Source organism: Cheilinus undulatus, linkage group 8, assembly GCF_018320785.1.
Source record: "Cheilinus undulatus linkage group 8, ASM1832078v1, whole genome shotgun sequence".
In the NCBI taxonomy this organism is placed as follows: Eukaryota; Metazoa; Chordata; class Actinopteri; order Labriformes; family Labridae; genus Cheilinus; species Cheilinus undulatus.
Genome location: NC_054872.1, coordinates 18413781 through 18435902, shown reverse-complemented (window position 1 = coordinate 18435902; position 22122 = coordinate 18413781). Strand labels below are relative to the sequence as shown.

Here is a 22122-nt window from a genome sequence, read left to right as displayed (position 1 = left end):
CACAAATCTGACCTGTTTTAAAGGGGCACAAAGACATTTAACATTGACTCTAAAAAGCGACCTTTTATTGCTTTTTTTGGTGCTTGTGCACATGACAACAGCATTAAGGTGCTTGAATACTCTCCAGAAGGCTATAAATAGATCCTGATGGAAACATAGACTTTACACAAGTGGTGCACATGGTTCCAGTGGTACCAATGAACCCTCCATGGTGTTGCAGCACTGAGTATTTTATTCTCCATCTTTAAAAAAAAATGCATGTCCTGACAACAGCAGTGTTTACTTAAACTGTAGGTTTTAGTACATTTTAATACATGGATACTCAACCCGTGGCTCTCGGGCCACAAGTTCATTCATTGACGTGTGCTGTCTTGTGTTCAAATTGAAGCTTCCTATGCCCTCCTTTCAAAATTTTTCTCCAGCCACTTCCTGCCGATTCTCCTCCACACTCATATTTTATGATGATTATGCTGATGTGCGTCATTATCAACAAGCGTAACACACACAGATCACATGTTGAGATGACGTAATATCAATTGAAACTTGTCCAAACGTGGGTGTTTTATTTGGTCTTTCATCTACTACTGATCATAAATACAGTCAAAAGTGCAGAAACAGGAAACCAAAGCTCCAAAATAGGGCAGGACGGAACAAAATTTCTGGGAGAGCTGCAGCTTTGATGCAGGGCAGGTTTAAGATATTTGGAGGCCCAGGGCAAAGAACAATATGAGCCCCCTCCCTCTTTAGCTCAAGAATTAATGATGAGTGGAAAAAAATTAGAAAGCATCTCTTTTATGTTAATAAAGCCACAGAACCACAGTAAATGCCCCAGTGTGAGATATAAATACCCAAATAGCCAACCTTAATCTTAATCATCTCTTTGAAAAGCATCTCAGAGCTAAAAGCTCATTCTTATATCTTAAAAAATCTTTAGACCAGGTGGAACTCGCACAATGCTGGTGCCGAGCCAAAGACTTCAAAATGACCACTTTACAGGAAATAAAAAAACACATAATTTGAAATTTTTTGTCTCTTTAAAATTGCTTAAAACCCACTGACAGATGTAAAGGGTGACCACTAACACTGATTTATAAAAACTAATTAAAATCATGAAAAATTTAGATACAAGATTTTAGCCTGACCTCTGCAATGAAAAAACAAAAACCAATACATGCTCATTATCAGTGACTTATTGTTTCTTCTGACACTACATTGACATTTTTATGCAGCCTATTGCATCCCATTTAACCACACAATTATCCACCAATTCATAGTTTCATTTTCTTTCAACTATGGATTAACTGATGTATCTACCTCACATCCCTGTGATCTATGATGTAAGGTATTACATCCCTGGTTTGGATTGTGGCTCTCTTCTCCCTGTTGTTTCATGTTACTTCTGTCTTGTGACCTGTGTGTCATAATGGATGTTACAATCTCCCTAGCTGCAAAACACATCTACCTACAGGTAATTAAAGTTAACCTGGGCTCTCATTTATAAATGTTGTGTACGCACAAAACAGGACCTTAAGTTGGTGTACGCCACTTCTTGTGCAGAGCCTGTGATCTATAAAAAACAGACCTGACGGTAAAATGTGCGAACCTCTGAGCCAACTCTGACCCATGCATATGAATGTTTTGTAGCTGAGAAAAACTGGTGACACACAATAAGGTGGTGAATTGAAGCCATAAGTAGACAGTTTCATTCTTATGCATGCCAAGTGAGTCAAATTTAACTACTTAATATAAAATGTGTTAATATTTAGCCATGTACCTGTCTGTTTCATTATGAAGGTCCCACCTTCATTTGCCCTGAGCAGAGCCAGCCCAAGGCATAAGCGACATAAGCGGTTGCTTAGGACCCCGTAATAACCAGGGGGCCCCCAAGAGCTAAGAAGTGAATGTTTACTAGCAGTTCAGTAGCAAACTAGTGAGATCAGCCAGGTTGTAAACAAGGGGACAAGGTGCCAAGAGTAAAAGTCATGAGGAAACAGTGGCCCACCTCTGATTCGGTAATTTAAGTCAGTGGTTCCCAAAGTGCCCCCCCCCCCCCCACTGGGGTCTGAGGTCATGATTGGAGGGGGCATAGAACAGTTCATTGATGTCACCTCAGATTCAATAATGTCATTGAGAGCCTTGGCCACACTCTTTCCCTTTGCAACACCTGTGCGAGATAGTTGTTTTTTCTGCTGTTGCTGCAAAGAAGACCCCCCCCCCCCAAAAAAAAAAAATTAAAGCTGGACATTGAAAATGGCCTGAGATCGTCAGTCTGCAGCTGCATCCAAGACTCAAGAGATCTGTAGTACCAAATTACCACAGTAGTCACTGAAATTATTGCAGGACTTGTAAATTTTAAAGATGTTTGTTAAGTTTTTATTTTCAGCAAGCTGTTCATATTCAGAGTCAATTTCAAAACTTTTAGGTTTTATGTTGTGTTAACCCCCCCCCCAAAAAAGGAATTTGTGTGCAAAAGTTGTCAATGCCGGTGTGTTTGTGGTATGTTTACATGTTTCTACATGTCAATATGTACTGTGACAGGTGGAGGGGTGGAGGCAAAAGTATTTTCATCAGCCAAAGGCGGGGCACTGTTTTAACACCGTTTTATACTGTTTCTTAAGTATGCTCATTAAAACAAATGTAATCTAATGCTCTTGAATGCACCACACAACAGTCAAACAGCGTTTCTGCATTGTAGTAGTGTTACAGGTATTCTGAATACTTAACTAGAATCCAATTAAACTCTTGGTTTTCTTAAGTGTCTGTTACCAAATTACTCTAGCTTTGTCTCGTCTTAGCAGGAAACTGAGTTGCGTAGGGACTTATTGTTTATGTACAGACCAGAAGAAAGGACATAGAGAGGATAAAAGTTAAAGGGGACATATTATGCAAAAATCCTTTTTTCAGGCTTTTCTAGCAAAAAAATGTGCCCCTGGGTTGTCCACAATCCCCTCAAGTACAAGAACACCCCCCCCCACACACACACACACACGCACACACTCTTTTGCCACCTTTCAGAAAATGTGTGCTAAAACAAGCCGTTCTCAGACTCTCAGACTTCCCCCTCATGATGTCATGTGGGGAGTAAGCACCGCCCCCAGGTTCGGTTGGCCCTCCCCGCTTGGAAGAAAGTTCCACCCTCCTCTCCTGACCCTTCTCTCAGCTGAGAGGGGGATCCAGCTGAGAGGAAGGTCAGGAGAACAACATCTATTAAGCCACAACCATTTCCTGAGAAGAGCGAAGTCAGGGGCGGAGTCAGACAGCTCAACATTTAAAGCCACGTACACAGAAACAGCTCGTTCTGAGTGGGGCTGAAACAGACGGTTTTTTAGACATACAAAAATCCTATACTAAAGTTTTTTTTCAGCAACAAACTTCACAGGCATGTTTTGGGAACCTCTGAGACCAATATAAACTTGTCTTAAAAGGGTAAAATATGTCCCCTTTAACAGACTCGTCAGCATGCTCCCCATGCACACAGACAGCTTCTGCAGACTGCAGGGATAGATAAATATGATCACAGGCAAGACAAAACTTGCATTAAGGTATTAGTCTATGTATGAGATCTTACTATAGGATGGGTTTTTCATGTCATTAAAGAGCTGTAATGTAAATGCTTCATATAAACTGTTACTGTAATAGGATTTATGGTTGAAGTAAAAGCATGTAAAATAAATGAACTTCTAGCCTTCTTTATTGTGTTTTATAGATCTAAATCCATCTAAAAGTGTGATGTTTCAGAAAGAGGGAGAGGTGTTATGTACAAAATAATAAATTATTGCATTAACAAATAAAAAAGTAGCTGTTTTTGTGTTTTTTTGTCTGAACATGAAACTTTTGAAACTGGAAATAACAACATCTTGTCAGTGAATCATTTCCCTGTAAATGTGGCCATAGCTTGTGTGTGAGTGATTTTAGCGTGCAAGTTATGTGAGAACCGAGAACTGTTTGGGCTGGAAAACAAATTAAAAAGCGAAATTAGCAGGCGAGCAGCAAGCAGGAGAGACTGATGTTCTCACAGCACAGCCGCTTTGAGATTCCAGCTGTAGTTTAGAGTGGTCTGCGTGTTAACACAATTAAATGATCCACATTTCAAAAGCTGCACTCATTGCAATCCAAAGTGTAAACATGTTAGGAGAGAGCACACACATCTCTCATACACTCTTCATTCCTAACATCTGTTCTTGTCTGTCTGTATTTTTCTGGATTCAGAGCCTTGCTCTGTTTTGCTGATAAGCAGTTGATTTTTTTCATTGTTCAAAGGCAGCAAGCTGCTTTCACAGCAAGATATCTACTAAGCACACAAATATTTATCCTGCTGCTAATGAGAGAGCCACAATTTAGCCAAAGTAGGATGTCACATGCACACATACATACATTACACACAAATATGACATGCACATTTGTGACAAACATGGATCAAGACAAACATGCATGCACAGATAAAAAAAACAACACATAAATAAAAACCTTCATACATGCATAAACAAGCATTCAGAGTTTCTGATCTCTATGAATCTAATTAGGGCCGATCTAAAACAGTTAGACTCATTGAGAATTCACAAACATACAGTATTCATCAGCAGCCCGGCAGGACGCTTGAATTACTTCCAAAGAAATTTAACAAGTTTCACATTTTATATTTCACACTTTTAGCATAATAACGGGTGTTTGTTTAACCATGGTCGGTCTGTGCATCTAATTAGTCTGAAAATACAACCCAAAATATGTAATTTAGTCTCAACACGTCCAGAACAGGGAAGTTTTGTTTGCTGGCAGTAATTCAGTATTATCAGCAGATGTGAACAAGAAATTTTGGGGTTTAAAGGAGAACTGTGCTGATTTTAAACAAAGTGGTTTTATCATCACAGATAATACTAGTGCAAATAAGAAGAAAAGCTGTGACTCCACTGGGTGTGTCTCAAGTCTTGACCTGCCATCTTTAGGGCCCAAAGCTCTTAAACTGCCAGGGATGAAAGAGGACAGAGATCTGAGGACGGATGAGCAAGGACAGGGGGGGGGGGGGTCGGGGGGGTCAGGGGAGACTCCATGTTAAAGTACTTTTATGTGAATACAATTTCAATAAAGTCCCAGTTGGTGTAATGGTCAGGCAACCAAATACTTTTGTCCATATAGTGTATGTCGTGTTTAATCAGATGGGAAATTAAACGCTTATGACCATCACTAGTCCTAAGGTCTTTTTTAATCCCTCCAGGTCTCTGCATCTGTCACATGACTCAAAGCTATGATTGAATGAGGACCTCATGCCCATTTTTGCCTGGAGTCTCTAAATTACTAAAACCTCATCTTAAGTGGTGGGTAGAGTACACAGTTACAGTACTCAAGTAAAAGTACTGTAACTTAACAATAATAATTACTCAGGTAGCAGTAAAAGTACTCATAAAAATAAGTACTTGAGCAAGAGTGAATAAGTACCTTATTAAAAGACTACTCAAGTAGTGAGTAACTTCATTTCGTGCAATTTATTAAAACGTACCGCATTACAACATATTATCCAGGGGTAGTATTGTAAACTGCACATTGTCATAAATAAAGTGACATAACTCACCAAAATAGTTACAAGAAATAAAAAATGTAACTTAATACTCAAAGCAGCAGTCAAGTTATGTTTGTTAATCACAATTATGAGATTAAAAATTCAGTATAATGAGAAAATAAAACGGATTCTTTCTCTCATTATAGTTATGTTATTTCTACAAGATGGTTTTAATCTCATATACATAAATTTGTACCTTGCATTTCTTCTTTTTTAATTTAATTTTTACTTTCTAGCTTCACTTTATGAATTTTTATCCTGATTATCACTCAACAAATTCAGCAAGCCAAACTGAAACTTATTAAAACCAAAGACAACTTTGGCCCACTAGCCCCACGTTATAACCATGTTTGGTATAATCACTGATAGAAGAGATATGCCACACGCATATGATAATATTATCACTTACGATGTAACATGGCAGAGTTGCTTAAGTGGTTGGACACGTGACATCATTTATCACTGACACAACTGTGTCTTTGCAGTCTGCAAGTTAAAACAGAGATTTGAACTTATACATTTAGCTAACTAGCAGTGCAGTCGTTAGCTTGTTTATCTTTCTTACCATACATGCTTTCTTAGATTTGACGTGCTATTTTTGAAGCTTGAGATTTCCACTGTTTAAGGTAAACACAATAAGCAGCCCATTATGTTGCTGTTGTTCCTCGTCGTTTGAAAGGCAAAGAGTCTTGAGGTTGGACAGGATGAACATGCTCCTCTAAAGGAGACGCAGGTATTACATCTTCAGCCATTATCTCCAACTGTTGATAGTTAAGGGGGAGGGGTCACTCCTCCGTTTACTCTGTGTGCTGAGGATTTTACCTCATGCTGCTGTGAGAGCTCAGCTGAGTGTAAAAAAAAACTTAATGAAAATAAATTATAGACAAGTAAAAGTAGCTACCAGTGTATTGCCCAGTTCAACAGAGTAGAAGTATAGTTTTTTAATCATAGATGTAACGGAGTAGGAGTAAAACGTACTCTGCTCAATAACTACTCTCAGAAGTAGGATTAAAAAAAAAAAAAAAAACAAAACTCAAGTACATGTAACGGAGTAAATGTAACGCGTTACTACCCTCCTCTGCTCATCTGGCTGGTAGAAAATCATCATCTGATTTGCGGCAGCCACTTGAGGCTCTGACAGACTCCTGCCAATCAAGTTGCAGCATGTTACTCTCCCCTAAATGTAATTTGTAAATTTTCCTCTAACCTTTACACTGAAAGCTGGCCCTTATTTAGCTGGGTGACACTTTAATCTCATGTGGATGTAAGCAATAGCTCTTCTCAGCACATGGATATGGATATTTCCAGAGAGCAGAATAGTGAAAATAATATCTGTGAATGATATAATCCCTCTCATTTGTGCCCTGTCCCTCACATCTGCGGCCTTATGATGACACACAGATGAAATTTCATCTCGCTCAGTCAGGCCTGACAAATACTCCACTCTGGAACAGAAAGCAAAAAAAAAACATTTATTACAAAATGCACTCACACACACATGTGAAGACACACTCATATCGGCTCATGGACACAGATGGAAGCACAGATAAACACGAGCACTCACACATACACACATCCCTAGCTCCCATCTAATCTCCTGAGCTCCCAGAGTTCCTGGCCTTGGGCCATCAGAATTGGCTAACAGAGTCGAGGAGGAAAAGCAGAGAAAGAGCAAAGGGGGGAGAGTGGAGAAGAGAGGAGAAGAGAGTGGCAGACAGAGAGAAAGAGAAGGAGACCAGAGAGGAAAGGAGGAGGCGGAGAAAAAGGCAGTAGACGTGGAGATGGAGAGAGGGAGGGAGGGCGCTTGTCTTTGGGAAATGGAAATCCTTTACAATCTAAAGTGGTTTCCTCTCGTTTCCTTCCTCCATCCTGTGCTCCGTGCCCTCTGCCTCCCCCGGAGCTCCCACGCTGCTAACTAGAAAACTGTCAGTGTGTTTAACATGGAGCCCGCTGCAGAGCTGAGGACTTCACAAAGAAATCATGATGTTATCTGGGAGATCAAAGTGAAATGTTTGCTTTCTAGTTCAATGAAATGACATAGCTACACAGTATTTCTGACAGGAGGGTGGGCTTTTTTATAGAACCATGCACCATAAATCAATGTGTTTTTTTTTTTTTTCAGGGACAGAAAATTGAAACAAAAAGCATGTGAGATTTTTTTGGAGCAGTTCAAAACACACAGAACCATCCTGGACGTCTGGATCACAACATCAGCAAACAAACTTACTGAACAGGATTTATTTATCCACCTGTCTCTTTGTCTTGATTCCTCATACTCTCTTTCCTCTCTGAAAAATCTTCCTGAAAAGACGTGTCTGTCTGCTGTCATCACTTTCAAAGGGTCTCCTTCCTTTTTCTGTCTGCCCCAGGTTATTTTTACCCCCTCCTCTGTACCTCTTCCTCCCTCCCATCCATCCCTCCCTTTTCCAGGAGAACTCTCTGTGCCAATTTGTACTCTCTTAGTCACGCCAAGCACTTATCTTGTCCCCACTGACTGCCTCTGCAATCAAACCAACACTTATCCGGTTGTAAGGCATTCTAATGGTCGATTGATAATGAAACTCCTTCATTGTGAGTTAACAACTGGCTAAGAGGTGTATGAAGTCTGCATCACCAGCAGTGAAAAAAAAAAAAAAAATGCTGACGCGGATGCAGGCTGCTGCAACAGCTGCAGCTGCTGCATTCCGTACATTAAATAACAAGCATAAATCTGAAGATGGATGTCTGCATGCAGTTTGCATTTTCAAACAGTCTCCCTGAGGGTTTAGTATTCATAAAAGCCCTACTGGAATATTTTCTGTATTTACTACAGTGCAAGATCTGATGCCAAGAATGTTCCTATCATTCACTTACAAACACACGCATCTTTATTGACTCACAACAAGGAGGCAGTTTTACAAAAACAAAACAGACTTTAAACATATTTTTATGCTCAATATTTGTACTTGTAAAAGTACAAATAACATCAGTTTTTATCTTTTTTTAAAAGTTTGTGTTGTTGGATAAGAAAAATGGAAAAACCACAATTAAAAATGGAATCCAGAAGAAGCCATGCATGCCTAAGCCATGACATTACCTCCACTGTGTTTCAGATGAGCTTGTATGTTTGGGATCATGAGCAAATCCTTTCTTTTCCCAACTTTAGTCTTTCCATCACTTTGGTAAAAGTCCATCTTTGTCTCACCAGTCCATAAAACTTTGTCCCAAAATGTTTGAGGGTGGTCTCTGTACTGTTTGGTTAACTCCAGCCTGACCTTCCTGGTCTTCTTGCTCATGAGTGGTTTGCATCTTCTAGTGTAGCCTCGGTACTTTTGTTCATGAAGTCTTCTGTGAACAGTAGATGGTGATACCTTCACTCCTGTCCTCTGGAGGTTGTTGCTGATGTCACTAACAGTTGTTTTAGGGCCTTTCTTTACAGCACTCACAATGTTTCTGTAATCAAATGCTGCTGTTTTCCTTGGTCTACCTGTTTGATGTCCGTGATTTAGTACAGATGATCCAAAACATTTAAGTGTGATAAATATGAAAAAACTCAGGAATCAATAAGGGGGAAAATTCTTTTTCAGTCTGTCAGAGACTCTGCAGCATGCTCCTACAGTGATGCACAAGAAGGTCATGCCAGCAAAAGGTATCAATATTGGTACATTTTTTTGTGATATCGACAAAACCAGAAGATGAAAAATGCAGCAAGAGAGAAGCATCATATGTGCTCCATGCACAATTTGTGCAGGTTCAGCACAGTGCTGATCTTAATGTGTCGAATGTGACTCATTATGTCAGGACTTCTTTCTAGAACGTGAAAGACTTTACACTCCTTGTAGCTGTAACAATATGAAATCGCTATGAAAAAATAAACCTGGTGAGTCATGCCTCTCTTGTGTATTTAAAGTTGTTTTTTTTAATCATCATAAGGCTCTGAGCTGTGGTTTATCTTACTGCTTATTTTAAGGTTAATTTGAGTGGTTCTCAGAGTTGAGTCCAGGGACCATCAGAGGGTCAGTAAGGGACTTTTAGTAGGTCCCAGGTTAATAATAATGTTTAAATTACAGTATATAAGCAATGTTTAATGGTTTTATTTATTTTCTATGATAAGTATATCTAAACTCATTCTCAGACTGAGATCTGTGGTATAATTTTCAGAGTAGAAGATATTTGTGGGAAAAAGAGAAGTTTGTTACGAATTACATCAATACTTGCTGTTACAATACAGTCATGTATTGTACACACTACAGTGTCACTGAGCTCAAAACAAATTATTGTGCCCCTTATTCTCAGCACATCAGCTTTACCTGCAGCATCAAAAGCCACAAATATGGGAGAATAGGGTTGGCTGTCACACGGGTATGTCACGCTCATTATATCTCGCCACCAGAGGGCGCTATCTCCCAAAATTTGGTCTGGAAATTTTTAGAATTGGGACCAAAGCTAACCTTGACAATCTTTTCTGGAGTAGGGCAGCTGAACTTGAGGTGAAAGGACTTTTTGTGTTTTTCAGGTCAAATGAAAATATTCAGTTCCTCAGTATTTCTCTTCTAGACTTTTACACTACAAAACATTTCTTACCCATAAAATGCGTGACTGGAAAGCTATAATTGAGATTGTTGTCAGCTAGCTAACTTGTGGTTAGATGGTTGTTAGCCCTGATTCTAGCAAGAAATTTCAGTTGGGGTTTGTTGTCACTTTCTCCTTGGGGTTGGTTGTCACAGCCGTTCAGGGGAGGTATGGGAGAAGTGTTAGATGTGCTACCAGTGGGGAACACCAGCTCTGCTTAGTTGGAGTGCAGTGACCCTACATTTGCCATCACTGTTACTCAGATAGTGAATGTGTGTAGCCTAGTTGAGTAGGCTCTTATCAATAGGCCTATTTGTTTTGTTCATTATGTTGCTATAAGCCTACAGCCTGGTATAAAGATATTCCTGTCCATGCGCCTTGCTCAGTTTGTGTTAAACTGCATTGAGTTATGTTTGTCAACTTGGCAATGCAATTCAATTTTCAAGTTTCAGTTTTTTTTTTAAATTTAGTTTTGCCATCTTTTTAAGTGGTTCCAATTAATATAAACATTGTGACGAACAACCCCATAGTATGTGACAACCATCCCTGTGATGGGGTTGGTTGTCACAATTTGCTAGAGTGTCTTTAATAGTTAATGACCTCTTCGTTACAAAAAGTTTGAAAATGAGAGGGACATATTTCAGACCAACACCTTAAGCTTCAATTTAATGTAGGAATGACTGCTGATAGGTATTTTGATGATAGGCAATTCACACTAGAGGAAAAAGTGTGACAACCAACCCTGTTTCCCCCTACCGCTGTTTATGTGTATGGATGGTTTTGTTTGGTTTGTGCACAAATGTGAATATAGAATTGAATAAACCCAGCTATGACAAGGATTGGGGAATTTTTGTCACTGATACTTTCAGAGTAAGCTTCAAGCTGTGATTTATCTTCTCATTCATTTTGAGGTTTATTAGGCAGGGGCCGTCTAATAAAGCCCTGACTGAGCAGGGGTCTTTTATGTGAAAGAGGTGTTAAATAATATAAAAATAATAGTTTTACTATAACTACTGGTCAAACACACATTTCTCCCTTGAACACAACACAATATTCACACATCGTGTCCACACAGCTGTGGCAGAGGTCCAAACATAATTTGTGTCCCTGATTTGGAAGAGAAAAAGCAGGCAACCCTAGTAATATGTAAAAGTAGAGACCGGCTTGACAAAGTGGAGCCTCTAGAGATGAAAAGGAAACTCCCCCCTGGTTCAGAAAGCTGGACTAAGTTCTCAGGGCTGAACCAAGAGATGAATCATACGCTGTCGACTCCTGTGATGCTTTGCTGATATTGACTGATCTCCAAAACATGGAAAGATGTAAATGGATTAAAAAGCAAAAAATAGAGACTTATAATTAAAACAGAGGTGTATCCCTATAGAACCCAGCTTAGCGCCAGCTCTCCGATTAGCATATTAGTTTTTGATTGGCGGTAGATTTGAAACCGGGTAAGATCGATCGATCTTTTTTTTTTTGCATATAAAATCTGGGGAGTTACACTAACATTTCACACATTCACCATGTTTCAGAGCACTTTTTTGTCGCAGTGATGGGTTTGTAAAAATACACAATAAAGCGCACATAACAAAAATCTTTGTAAACGAGACCACGGGTATTTGCAACACTTTCTTCATTGAAATAAACATCATCGTGTTGTGGGCATTATCTGTGACATGATTCTTATGTGTCCCTACCTGATAGACCGCCCAACAACAGGAAGTGGCGTATTTTCCCAGGAGTTGTATTTTTTCGCGTAATACACTGGAGAACTTTGCCTGCACACATACTCGCTCTCGTTTCACCCCTACTTTTTTACAAAAACACTCAGACACACAACCCACACACAGCAGACATCCATCACACACACCTTTGACCAGTGTTGGGGGTAACGCCTTACAAAGCAATCCGTTAGAGTACTCAGAAAACTTTTTTGGAGTAACGTAACACGTTAGTTTTACAATCCAAGTAATCCCATTATTAGTTACATTTTCATAAAAGTAATTCGTTACTAGAAGAAAAATCCCACATTTCCTCTCTCTTCCGTGGCTTCAAAAAGAGAGAGAGAGAAAAAAAAGTTCCTTGAAGCATCTACTCTGTTTGTCCTTCTCTCTTCCTGTAGTCACATTGGCACGTAGCGCCGTACCAGCAGAACGTAAACATTCTGTGCCATTACGTGTGCATTGTTAGCTTGTTGAGCCAGTGAAATGACAGAGAGGACAGCAGGCCACTGTGGAATTATCCCCATTATGATGGATTTTTGGATAAAGGGACAAGAACAGCATCCTGGTGAAACGTAAGTTTAAAAGCTCTGTTTGCTTTCATTGAATCAGCTGTGCAGCTGTTCCAATTACGCACAATTATTACGCACAGCGTTGGAGTGATTCTGCTCAGCTTGTTGTCAGATTGTGAGCATGTTAAAGAGCTGTCAAGGTCTTCCTGTCTGTCAGCAGTGCTCTCAGGCTGCAGAGATACTGATTATGGGCTGTAAATGAGGCTGTACATTGGCATTAGAGTCTGCACATTCAAATGCAGACCTGTGGTCATTATCTGTTGTTTTTAAAACCAACGAGTGGTTAAAGGGTTTTAATATTTAGTAACGCAAAAGTACTCTAACGCGTTATTTTTAGAAGTAGGTAATGCAGTAATGTAACAAATTACTTTTCTCAGTTTGTAACGCAGTAATCTAACGGGTTAGTTTCAAAAGTAACACTACCAAACACTGCCTTTGACACACTTCCACACATACATAGTTATGGAGCCGCAAAAACCTGGTCACACTAAATGGTTTTGCAGCTGGCGCAAAGCTTTCAAACTAATTACAGCATCAGATGAAGAGTACAACTACTCATCTGGCACATTTTGACTATAGCTCAAAAAGCAAGTTGTGTACAGACTCTTAATAAATTTCCTGCAGTTCCAAGGGATATTGTTAAGCTTTTTTACATTTACAAATTTGAGGGATAAAGCTGTGCAATTTCTATATTTTGAAATATGTGATTTTTTTTTTTTTTTTTTTTTTTTCATTTTTTAAGGTTTATTGCACTTTTAAGCAATTTATTGTAGTAGTCAAGACATATGCTAATACATATTAATAACACTTGGGATATAAGGGTTATATTGATGTAAAGCAAATAAAAATACTCCAAAAAATTGCACTACAGTATGTAAAAATGTTAGAATATGTCCTGGCAGACATGCACAATGGTAGGTTTTAAAGGGTTAAAGAGTTTTCTTTTTGCCTTAGGCCATCTTGATGTCAGGACAGCTGACTCCATGTGTTTTCAGAGCTCTAGCTGTTTTAATGAAGCTCGATGAAAGCTGAAGCAAGAAGACTGTTTTTACTCATTCATCAGTCACCACTTGTTCATATCTCTTTCTTCTTCCATTCCTTCTCTCTTCCCGCTCCACTGATCAGCTGATCAGATTCTGCCACAACCTCATTCGACAAATCATAATGCAACTGTCATATTATAAATCTGTCACCCTCTCTTTCACTGTCAGCCTGTCGTTTCAGGGTGGACACCGCCACCCTCCTCCACCCCAGCCACCTCCATTCAGCTAATCAGCATCTAGTCCAGATTCTCACAGGTCTTCTGCTCACCTCATTCTGCATACCTCAGTTTCCTCTTCTCATCCACCTCATTGGTTCCTGGTCCAGCTTCTCATCAGTCTACTCCTCATCTGAACCCTCATCAACTCACCACCCATTCTACAGTCCATAAGGGGAGGTATCCTATTCCTGCTGTTTGTCTTACCACCCTTTCAAGTAGATGAAGTCATCACAATGGAGTCTAATGTGCAAAGACTGCATGTTTCTCTTTCATTTAAATTTGTGAAATAAATAAATTAATACATTTATGTTAAATGTAATGTAATAATAATGTTAATTAATGTTAAACTCATATTGAGTCTCCCCTGACTGAATTATGGGATGCCAAAGCAGCTAATGTAATGACATTATTTGTACTGCCCTGAATAAGATTTGGATGATAAGAACTGAAGTTTCCAAATGGAACTCAGGAGGTTTGGGGTTGCCAAACAATAATCTGACAGGCAGGAATCATTTACTCAAGATATTCTATTTGAAGTAATCACAGCTGATGGAGTCTTATAATTTGTGTTAAGATCTCTGCCTTTGTTATCAATGTGACTGACTTCTTCTGCCCTCCTACCATTGAATCTGATTGGCTGATTACAGGGCGTTTGCTTTTGTCCATAAGCATGTCAGCATACCTTCGAGAGCAGCCTCAGCAGATGAGTAGCAATCACTCTCAACACATGCTCTTGCGTGCCTCTTCAGAAACAGACGACTACAATCATATTGATTAGTGCTTTGTTCCCAGCACTCCAACAATCAAGCCGACCCTCATCAGAAGACACTGGAGTGGGCCTCATTCACCACAGAGACGATCTGAAACACATTGTGTGCATCAGATGGTGCTCTGTGTTTTGATTTGACTGATGACAACAACGGGAACATCTTGCTTTCAAAAGCTGCTCGACTCTAAGTGTCATTACAATGCAATCCTCAAATCATCTTTACAAAGATGAAATAAAATGGGTCTGTGAAGCAGTCCGTCATTTACAGGGATGAAAGAATTTCAGAACCTCATTATATATAGCTCAAGATTTTGAGTTTCTAGGTCAAACACATGGACTTTGCACAACAGAGCATCAGATGGCTCACACAAGTTGCAGTTTTTCCTCTGGTTTGATTCACACTGTTGACAGACGTGTCAGCACATTGTAAAAATATGTTGGCATTGATTAATTGGAAATACTAAAAAGTACCAGAGAACAGGAACAGCATAAAACAAACGCCCTCCCCATCAGGCACTGATTGGTCTGCCTGCAAGCTGCCAAGTTTCATGAAATTCAGAGTATTCCAGTCTTTAATCACATAAAGATCCTTAAACACAAAGTACTCACTGACTTTACATTGATCACACAGTAAGGATTAAATGGATTCTGACTTACCTTTACACTGATTGGTGTTCTTGTCCAAGATGGCCTTTGTTGACACAATCTTTCCATATCTGTAAAGACAACAAGAAAATGACAGTGACTACTCTGGTGAGCTGCTGATTTAGGGCAGATACTCTGAATGAAAAACACATTCTTAGCCTTGCAAGATGATGCATGCTCCAGGGTTACCATGATCATGTGATCAGCAGGTTATTCAGACTGTCCACCTCTTTGGTGTTGACTGAATTGTTCAGCACTTCACCCATGTATTGTCAGTAAGTGTTAAAAAGATATCTATGATATCCACGACATGACTTGGAAATCAGCTGGTGCCTTTACTTGTCAAAGGTTTCTATTTTTGCTCAAGTCAAGGATTAGGTTAAAAAGCCTTTAATGTTTCAGGGCATATCTAATAAAACAATAAAATCACAAGGAAAGCCGACTGGTTTCAACCACACAGGGTCTTCATCAGGGCTTGAACAAGACACAGACACAGGTGAGGTTCATTTAAAAGAATCATGTGATCTTGTAGATTGATTTCAAACCTTTTCTGTAGAAGATGTTTTCAAAATTAAGAATAATTTAGATCAATATTGTTAGATGAACATATTTTAGAAAATCTACCTGATTAGTAAATAGATCAGCCTATATTTGAATTCTAAACTAATATTTTGATCGATTTGATTTATTTATAATTGTACACACTCATACCTTCTTTGATCATCTTACCCCCCCTTTTTTGTGAATCTGTCTTAGGTTATTTGAGGTTTTTACTGTAGCCTGTTACACTCTTAGGTATGTCAGTGTATGTATGTACATATGCTGTATATGTGTGTATGTGTAGGTATATATGTATGTACTTGTATGTATATATCAGAGGTCGCGTTAACCGAATATTCTCCGTCACTGACAGATTTTTTTGAAGGATGACAGAGAATTTTGAAGGCTGTCCATCATTTTGACAGACTAGAATGATGAGGATGAGCCTGCATATACAGACAGATGCATGAGCCTTTTCCATTTTGCATTTATTTCATCTATTAAAAATCTTGTACCCAGTGGGCTCTCTCACTGACCTAAACATTGTAGACTAATGAAAGCACGTCGGTCTCCATGCTGACAGCACTGAGAGGCTGCTGCAGCCTGCAGGTGTTTCAGTACACAGGTATGCAGAGGCCTTGGCACAGTGAGCCTGTTTCATGTTGGTCTAATCACGTCTGCACACTGATGCCAAAATTGTCGTTTATTTCCCTTGTTTTGTAACAGGTTCGATTTTATGTGAAATTTCATATGTGTCCAAGGTGACTGATGATTCAAAATAGTTCCCGCTGCTTCCACCTCGCTTGCTCACCACCTAAACCTCACTTTAACACCAAAGTTTGCTCATTTATCATGTGGATATCAACCATGGAGATATTACAGAGAGAAGGGTGAATGATGATTCAGATCAGTGCCTGTTGCTTCATGCTCTCTTGCTCACCACCGCCTGACCCCCCCCCCCCCCGCTTTCTTTCTCTCTCTCTGAAACCTCACTTTAATACCATAGTTTCCATGATATCAGTCATGGAAATATAACAGATAAAGGCATATGTTTGTAGCCTACTCACAGGTCATAACAGAGACAGAATCAAAAAGTTGTTCTCCATCTCTCAAACTTGTCTCTGCTCTATGATGCATGAGCGTGTGCTGTATGAAGCTCTTTGTCAGGATGGATCCAGCAAGATTTTAAAGGAGTGACAGAGCCACAGGCTTGCAGTATAAAACTATTTGCCACATTCTACAAATTTTCGCAGTCAAGGCAAATACGAATGCACCGGACTCAGTGTGCAAGGTCTGAGTGCCTGATGTTTTTTTCGGATTACGGATACTGTGGAGCAGACAAATGCGCACAGCTCCACAGTGCAGCATTTTAACAACTTATCGGCTATGGTTGTCAAACTACAAAATCTTAACATTAAAAATATCCTCAAAACTGTGCGTGATATCTTAAATGGCATAGTTCATATTTGCTTGCTTAAAGACAGGGATTGTTGCTCCACCGTCGCTGCATAAAAATGACAAGGAGTGGTCGCTGCTGCTGTGCCCATCTTTCTCTCAGTGCCATTAAAATGCAGAACGTCAAAGACTGTTTTTTTAATATAAGTTTAGAAATGGTGCTTCATTAATTAAACACTACCAATAAAGTCATATTGAATTATATCATATTACAGATATTAAAGAGGAAATTAAAATGACGTATTGTAAAATGGCATGACGGAATTTTTACGACCCTTTCTGTCAAAATGACGGACAACAAAAAAGTCCAGCGCCACCTCTGGTATATATGAATGTGTATATGTACAGTGCTTAACAAATTTATCTGACCACCACCCAAAGTAAGGTTTATGCCACAGCTGCCCTAAATTAACAGCACTGGCAAAAACTGGTGAAACCAAAATCATTTTTTATGTTTCTGCAATGGTTAATACACCAATATGTAGAAGCTCTTTAACCCAAATGATATTTTTAATGCTGAAATATAATTATTATTGTTATCCATGAATTTTCACATTTACTGATTTACAAAAAAACTGAAAAAATAGAAAAAAACATTATTATTTCTTGATTAATATGTCAAATTATAGTTATTTACTTGCATTCCTGAACAGAAAAATGAGTTTTAGTGGTTGAATGTTATGCTTGATTAATTTCTGACTTCTCTGAGAAGCCCAGCAAGCCGGCTCAAATTTGGGTATAAAAAGGTGAATTCAGGTAGAAATTCTTTATTGGAGTGGAGAGCTCACTGAAAATAAAAGAGTCCGCATTAAAGCACTTCATGATGCTTGATGGTCTCTGAGATAAATATGACAGGTGGTCTAATAAATTTGTTAAGCAGTGCTTAGCAAATTTATTAGACCACCTGTCTCGGAGACCATCCAGCATCATGAATTGCCTTTTGAGCTTTTGATTTTGAGTTCAACTATGCTGTGGAAACTTTCCTACACTTAATTTTTTTTAAATACAACTGCAAAAGTGTCTAATGCCAAAAGGCATTCTGGGCAAACCCTGCAGATTAAGGGATGACTGTCAAATGACTTGACTACAAAGACAAAAAGTACTTAAAATTATTAAGTACTTTTACTTAAAAAAACTAAAAATGTGTTCAATCAACCCAAAAAACAGAGATGAAATAATTAGTTTTTAAGTAGTTCACCCATCCAAAGTAAAAATTGCAACTATGGTGAAACAAACACAGAGCCAGGTTTTTTACTGACAGTGGAAAGCTGACGTACTAAAGAAATACAAATGAATCACTGAAATACAGAGAAACAATTGATCTAAAACTTTGTAGTAGTCCAAAACTCTGATGTTGATTCAATTCCATGTCTCACTGATCCTACTGGGCCTTCAGGCTCTGCTGTGTGTAGCCTAATTAAAATCAAGTACACATCAGTAACTTGATTCCAGCCACATTTCAACGTCCACTGTGTCATAAATATAGGTGTGAATGTCTTCTAAGTCTATTTGTGTGGTATAATTATTTCCTCATACTGAAAGCCCCCACTTTACCTTTATTGTGAAGGATTTTAAATTTGATTTTTATCTTATTCTAGCTTGTAATGATAATATAAAAATTCCATCGTTCATGAACTTCATATAAGTCAGATCAACACTTTTCCAACAACCTTTCCTTTAGCACTAGCTGTGATTTGTGTTAAGAGCTAATTAGCAAATGTTAGCATGCTACCATGCTCAGCTTAGATACTGAATGTTAGAGATAATTCCTGCTAAATATCAGCCCGATAAGATTCTCATAGTGAGGAAGTTGTTAAGCTCGCATTGACATTTAGCTCAGGACTGCAGCGTGCTTTAGGAGAAAGAAGCAGTGTCTAAATTCAGAGAATGTCACCTCCCCTGAGTACAGAACTAATTGTTCCCATCAGATCATGAGTTTGAATAAAGGAACTATTCCTTTTTAATAAAGATATTGGCTAGATTTGATTTGTTTTTGGGCTTTAATGCTCTTATTGATAGGAAATGGAGTTGAAAATCAAGGAGAGAGAGGGCGGGAGGCGACTGATGGGAAAGGTCAGTCTAACCCAGGCTGCCAGGTTTAAAGACCAAGGCCTCTGGATTAGTGGTGATAATTATTGATATTTACATCCAACTTAAAGCTGCAATGTAATAAGAATGGAAAACCTAACATCATAAAAATTTAAAAGTAGAACTAGCGGTAGTGTGTCTTGTTCACTGGATTATCAATGAAAAGACAATGACAAGAGAGTCATCTGTGATCAGAACACAAATCCACTGGAAGTTCACTCTGAAAGTGAGCCTGTAGAAAGGCTAGCAGGTAAGCAACTTTGAATAAAAACAGAATAATTTCCCTTCAACACTGGCACGTATCAGACAGAAACATGGAGCTGTCTCCACCCTGCAGGTGGCGATTAGTGAGTGTGCGTCCACTTTCATTACACCATAATTATTCATTTAAAGAAAGCAGTGATACACTCTTTAGTAAATAAACCTGGTGGGGTGCTAATTTGATTGAAAAGCCCCTGAAATTCAAGACAGGAGACCATTACAGGTGCGAAGGGCATTTTACAACACTGTGGGAGACACTTTTAATATTCATCCACAGCATACCGGGCCAAAGAAGTGTTTCTCTAGAAAGAAATGATGATCCCCTCTCCTTTGGTTTGTGTTAACCAGATCTTTTGTCAATACTTTAATAGAAGAAGGACCCCATGTGAATAATGACAGATTTACCTGCTCTTGTTTCATAGTGTTTGGTATGCAACAAGATGACCAACACAGAACACCACATTCTAACAAAATTCATTCGCCATCAAACAGATTCTGGACTTCTTTTTGTAAATATTGAACATTTAATATTTAAGATTTCAAAATTTGGAGCAGCCCTGAGCAGAGAGGAAAATATATCACTCTTTACACACTCTACACCACAGGAAAATCTGGAGAGATTGTCTTTAGAATCATCAGATAACTGGGTCTTTGCTGACTTTGGTCAGAAGGAGAGAATCAGACCAAATCACACTGATCTTGTAGTGTGTACCCCACTTTACTTGGCAACACTCACTTCTCTGTAAAGGTTCACATGAACATGCTTGATAAGACCAAACAAGGCTACAACTTTTCTCATTGAGAGTGCAAATTTGAGTCAGAGAACTGACTGTCACTATGTTGTATGTTGGAGTTTAGCAGAACTTCGTTTAAGCCCATGTGCTGCATACAACTCTAGAAGGGCACTTCATTTTTGTCCACTGGCACTTAAGCAAGTTTTCTCTGGTACAGGGCACCAAAGAGGGCACTTAATCATGTTTTGACTTATAGACAAGGCAACTAAAAGGACGCTTTATCATATCTTGACTCATAGAAAGGGCACCTAGAAGTCAATTTATCATATTTGACTTAAAGAATGGTGAGGGCTCTTAATCCTATTTTGATTGATAGAAAGGAATCCTAGAGGGCACTTTATCATATTTTGACTTGTAGAAAGGGCAGTAAGAGGGCACTCTGTTATATTTTGACTGACAGAAAGGGCACCAAGAGGGCACTTTATCACATTTTGACTGATAGAAGGAGCACCTACAGGGCACTTCATATTTTTAATAGAAGGTTAAGTAGAAGGCAGAATGGCAGAAGGAACCCTAGAGGGCATTTTATCACATTTTGACCAATAGAGTGCACTTCATTCTGTTTTGACTGATAGAAAGGGCACCTAGAGGACACTTTATCATATTTTTACCAATACAAGGGCACCCTACAGGACACTTCATCCTATTTTGTCTCACAGAAGGGCACCTAGAGGGCACCTACTTATTTTTTGTGCACTAGTAGGGCACTGTAGAGGGCACTTAAGCAGGTTTTGTCTACTCAGATGACACCTTAGATGACACTTTATCCCTGTATAGTACTTCAGGGTGTTTCCTAGAGGGCACTTTCTCACTGTCTACTGGGTGGGCAACTAAAAGGGCACTTTATCATACTTAACCAATAGAGATGCATGCTATTGGGCCCTTTCTTACGCTTTGTTCACTGTTTAAACATCCTACAGGGCACTTTATCAAGTTTGTCTTCTAAGATATTTAGTTCATTGGAATGGTGCTCTGAGGGCACTCTCATTATTTGTTCACTGCTTGAGCATGCTACATGACATTTTGTCCATTAGAAGGACATCTAGAGGGCACTTTGCCTTTTTTTTGCACACTTCAAGGCATTCTAGAGGACATTTTTATAAAGTTGTGTCTATTAAGAGGACCCATTAGAGAGCAACATATAACCTTATGACACTAAGAGGGCAGCTAAGAAGGCACTTTGTCATGTTTTAACCACTAGAGGGACGACCTGAATAGCACTTCATCATGCCAAAGTACCATTGGGACATTGAAGAGGGCACATTTTACAATTTTTTTTAACATAAGGGCAGCAGAGGGGGTGTTTGCTTCCTCTGCCCCCCTCTGAGTCCAACAATGACACCAAAGCTCCATCAGAGTCCCCATTTATCCATTTGGTCCATTTAAAGTCCCAGCCTTAGGCCTCAGAGAAGAGACAGTACTGTCCCTTAAATGATAATAATAACCAGGCTGCAGCACCCATCCCTGCTTATAGGTGCTATAAAAGAGAAGGACAACCTCCATACCCCTTTCTGCTTGTTCTCTCTGCCAACTTTTTATTGCCTTACCCTCGTTGTTACATTTGACTCCCCTGCCTCTATCTCTGTCTTTTCCCCTTATTTTTTACTTCTATCCCATTTCTTTACTACACCTATCAGAAAGTGCTAAATAATGTTTCTTATCGGCCCTGTCTAGAAAGAGTGCGGAAAGAAACAAACTGAGAAGGCGGCTGAGAAGAGAAAACAAGGACAGAGACGAGGGAGGAAGGAGAAAAAGACTCAGACAGAAATGTTGGATGGCTGAGATCAGGCTGGATCCCTGCCTGGATCTATGGATGAGACTTTTTTAATTAATGTTTTAACACTGCCGCACAATGACTGACTGGCTGGCTGAGTGACTATCAAACAGATTGACAGACCGACGAGCTGGCTAGTG

General features: G+C 39.2%; 1 protein-coding gene across 2 annotated transcripts in view; it reads right to left on the bottom strand.

Moving 5' to 3' along the window:
* The window catches only part of LOC121513676 (RNA-binding motif, single-stranded-interacting protein 3-like), a 237171-nt gene that overhangs the window by 140378 nt on the left and 74671 nt on the right, over positions 1–22122 (bottom strand). For both annotated transcript variants that reach the window (XM_041793581.1, XM_041793582.1), the window contains exon 3: positions 15083–15141. In XM_041793581.1, the coding sequence (XP_041649515.1) occupies positions 15083–15141 (59 nt within the window). The remainder of the gene's footprint in view (positions 1–15082; positions 15142–22122) is intronic.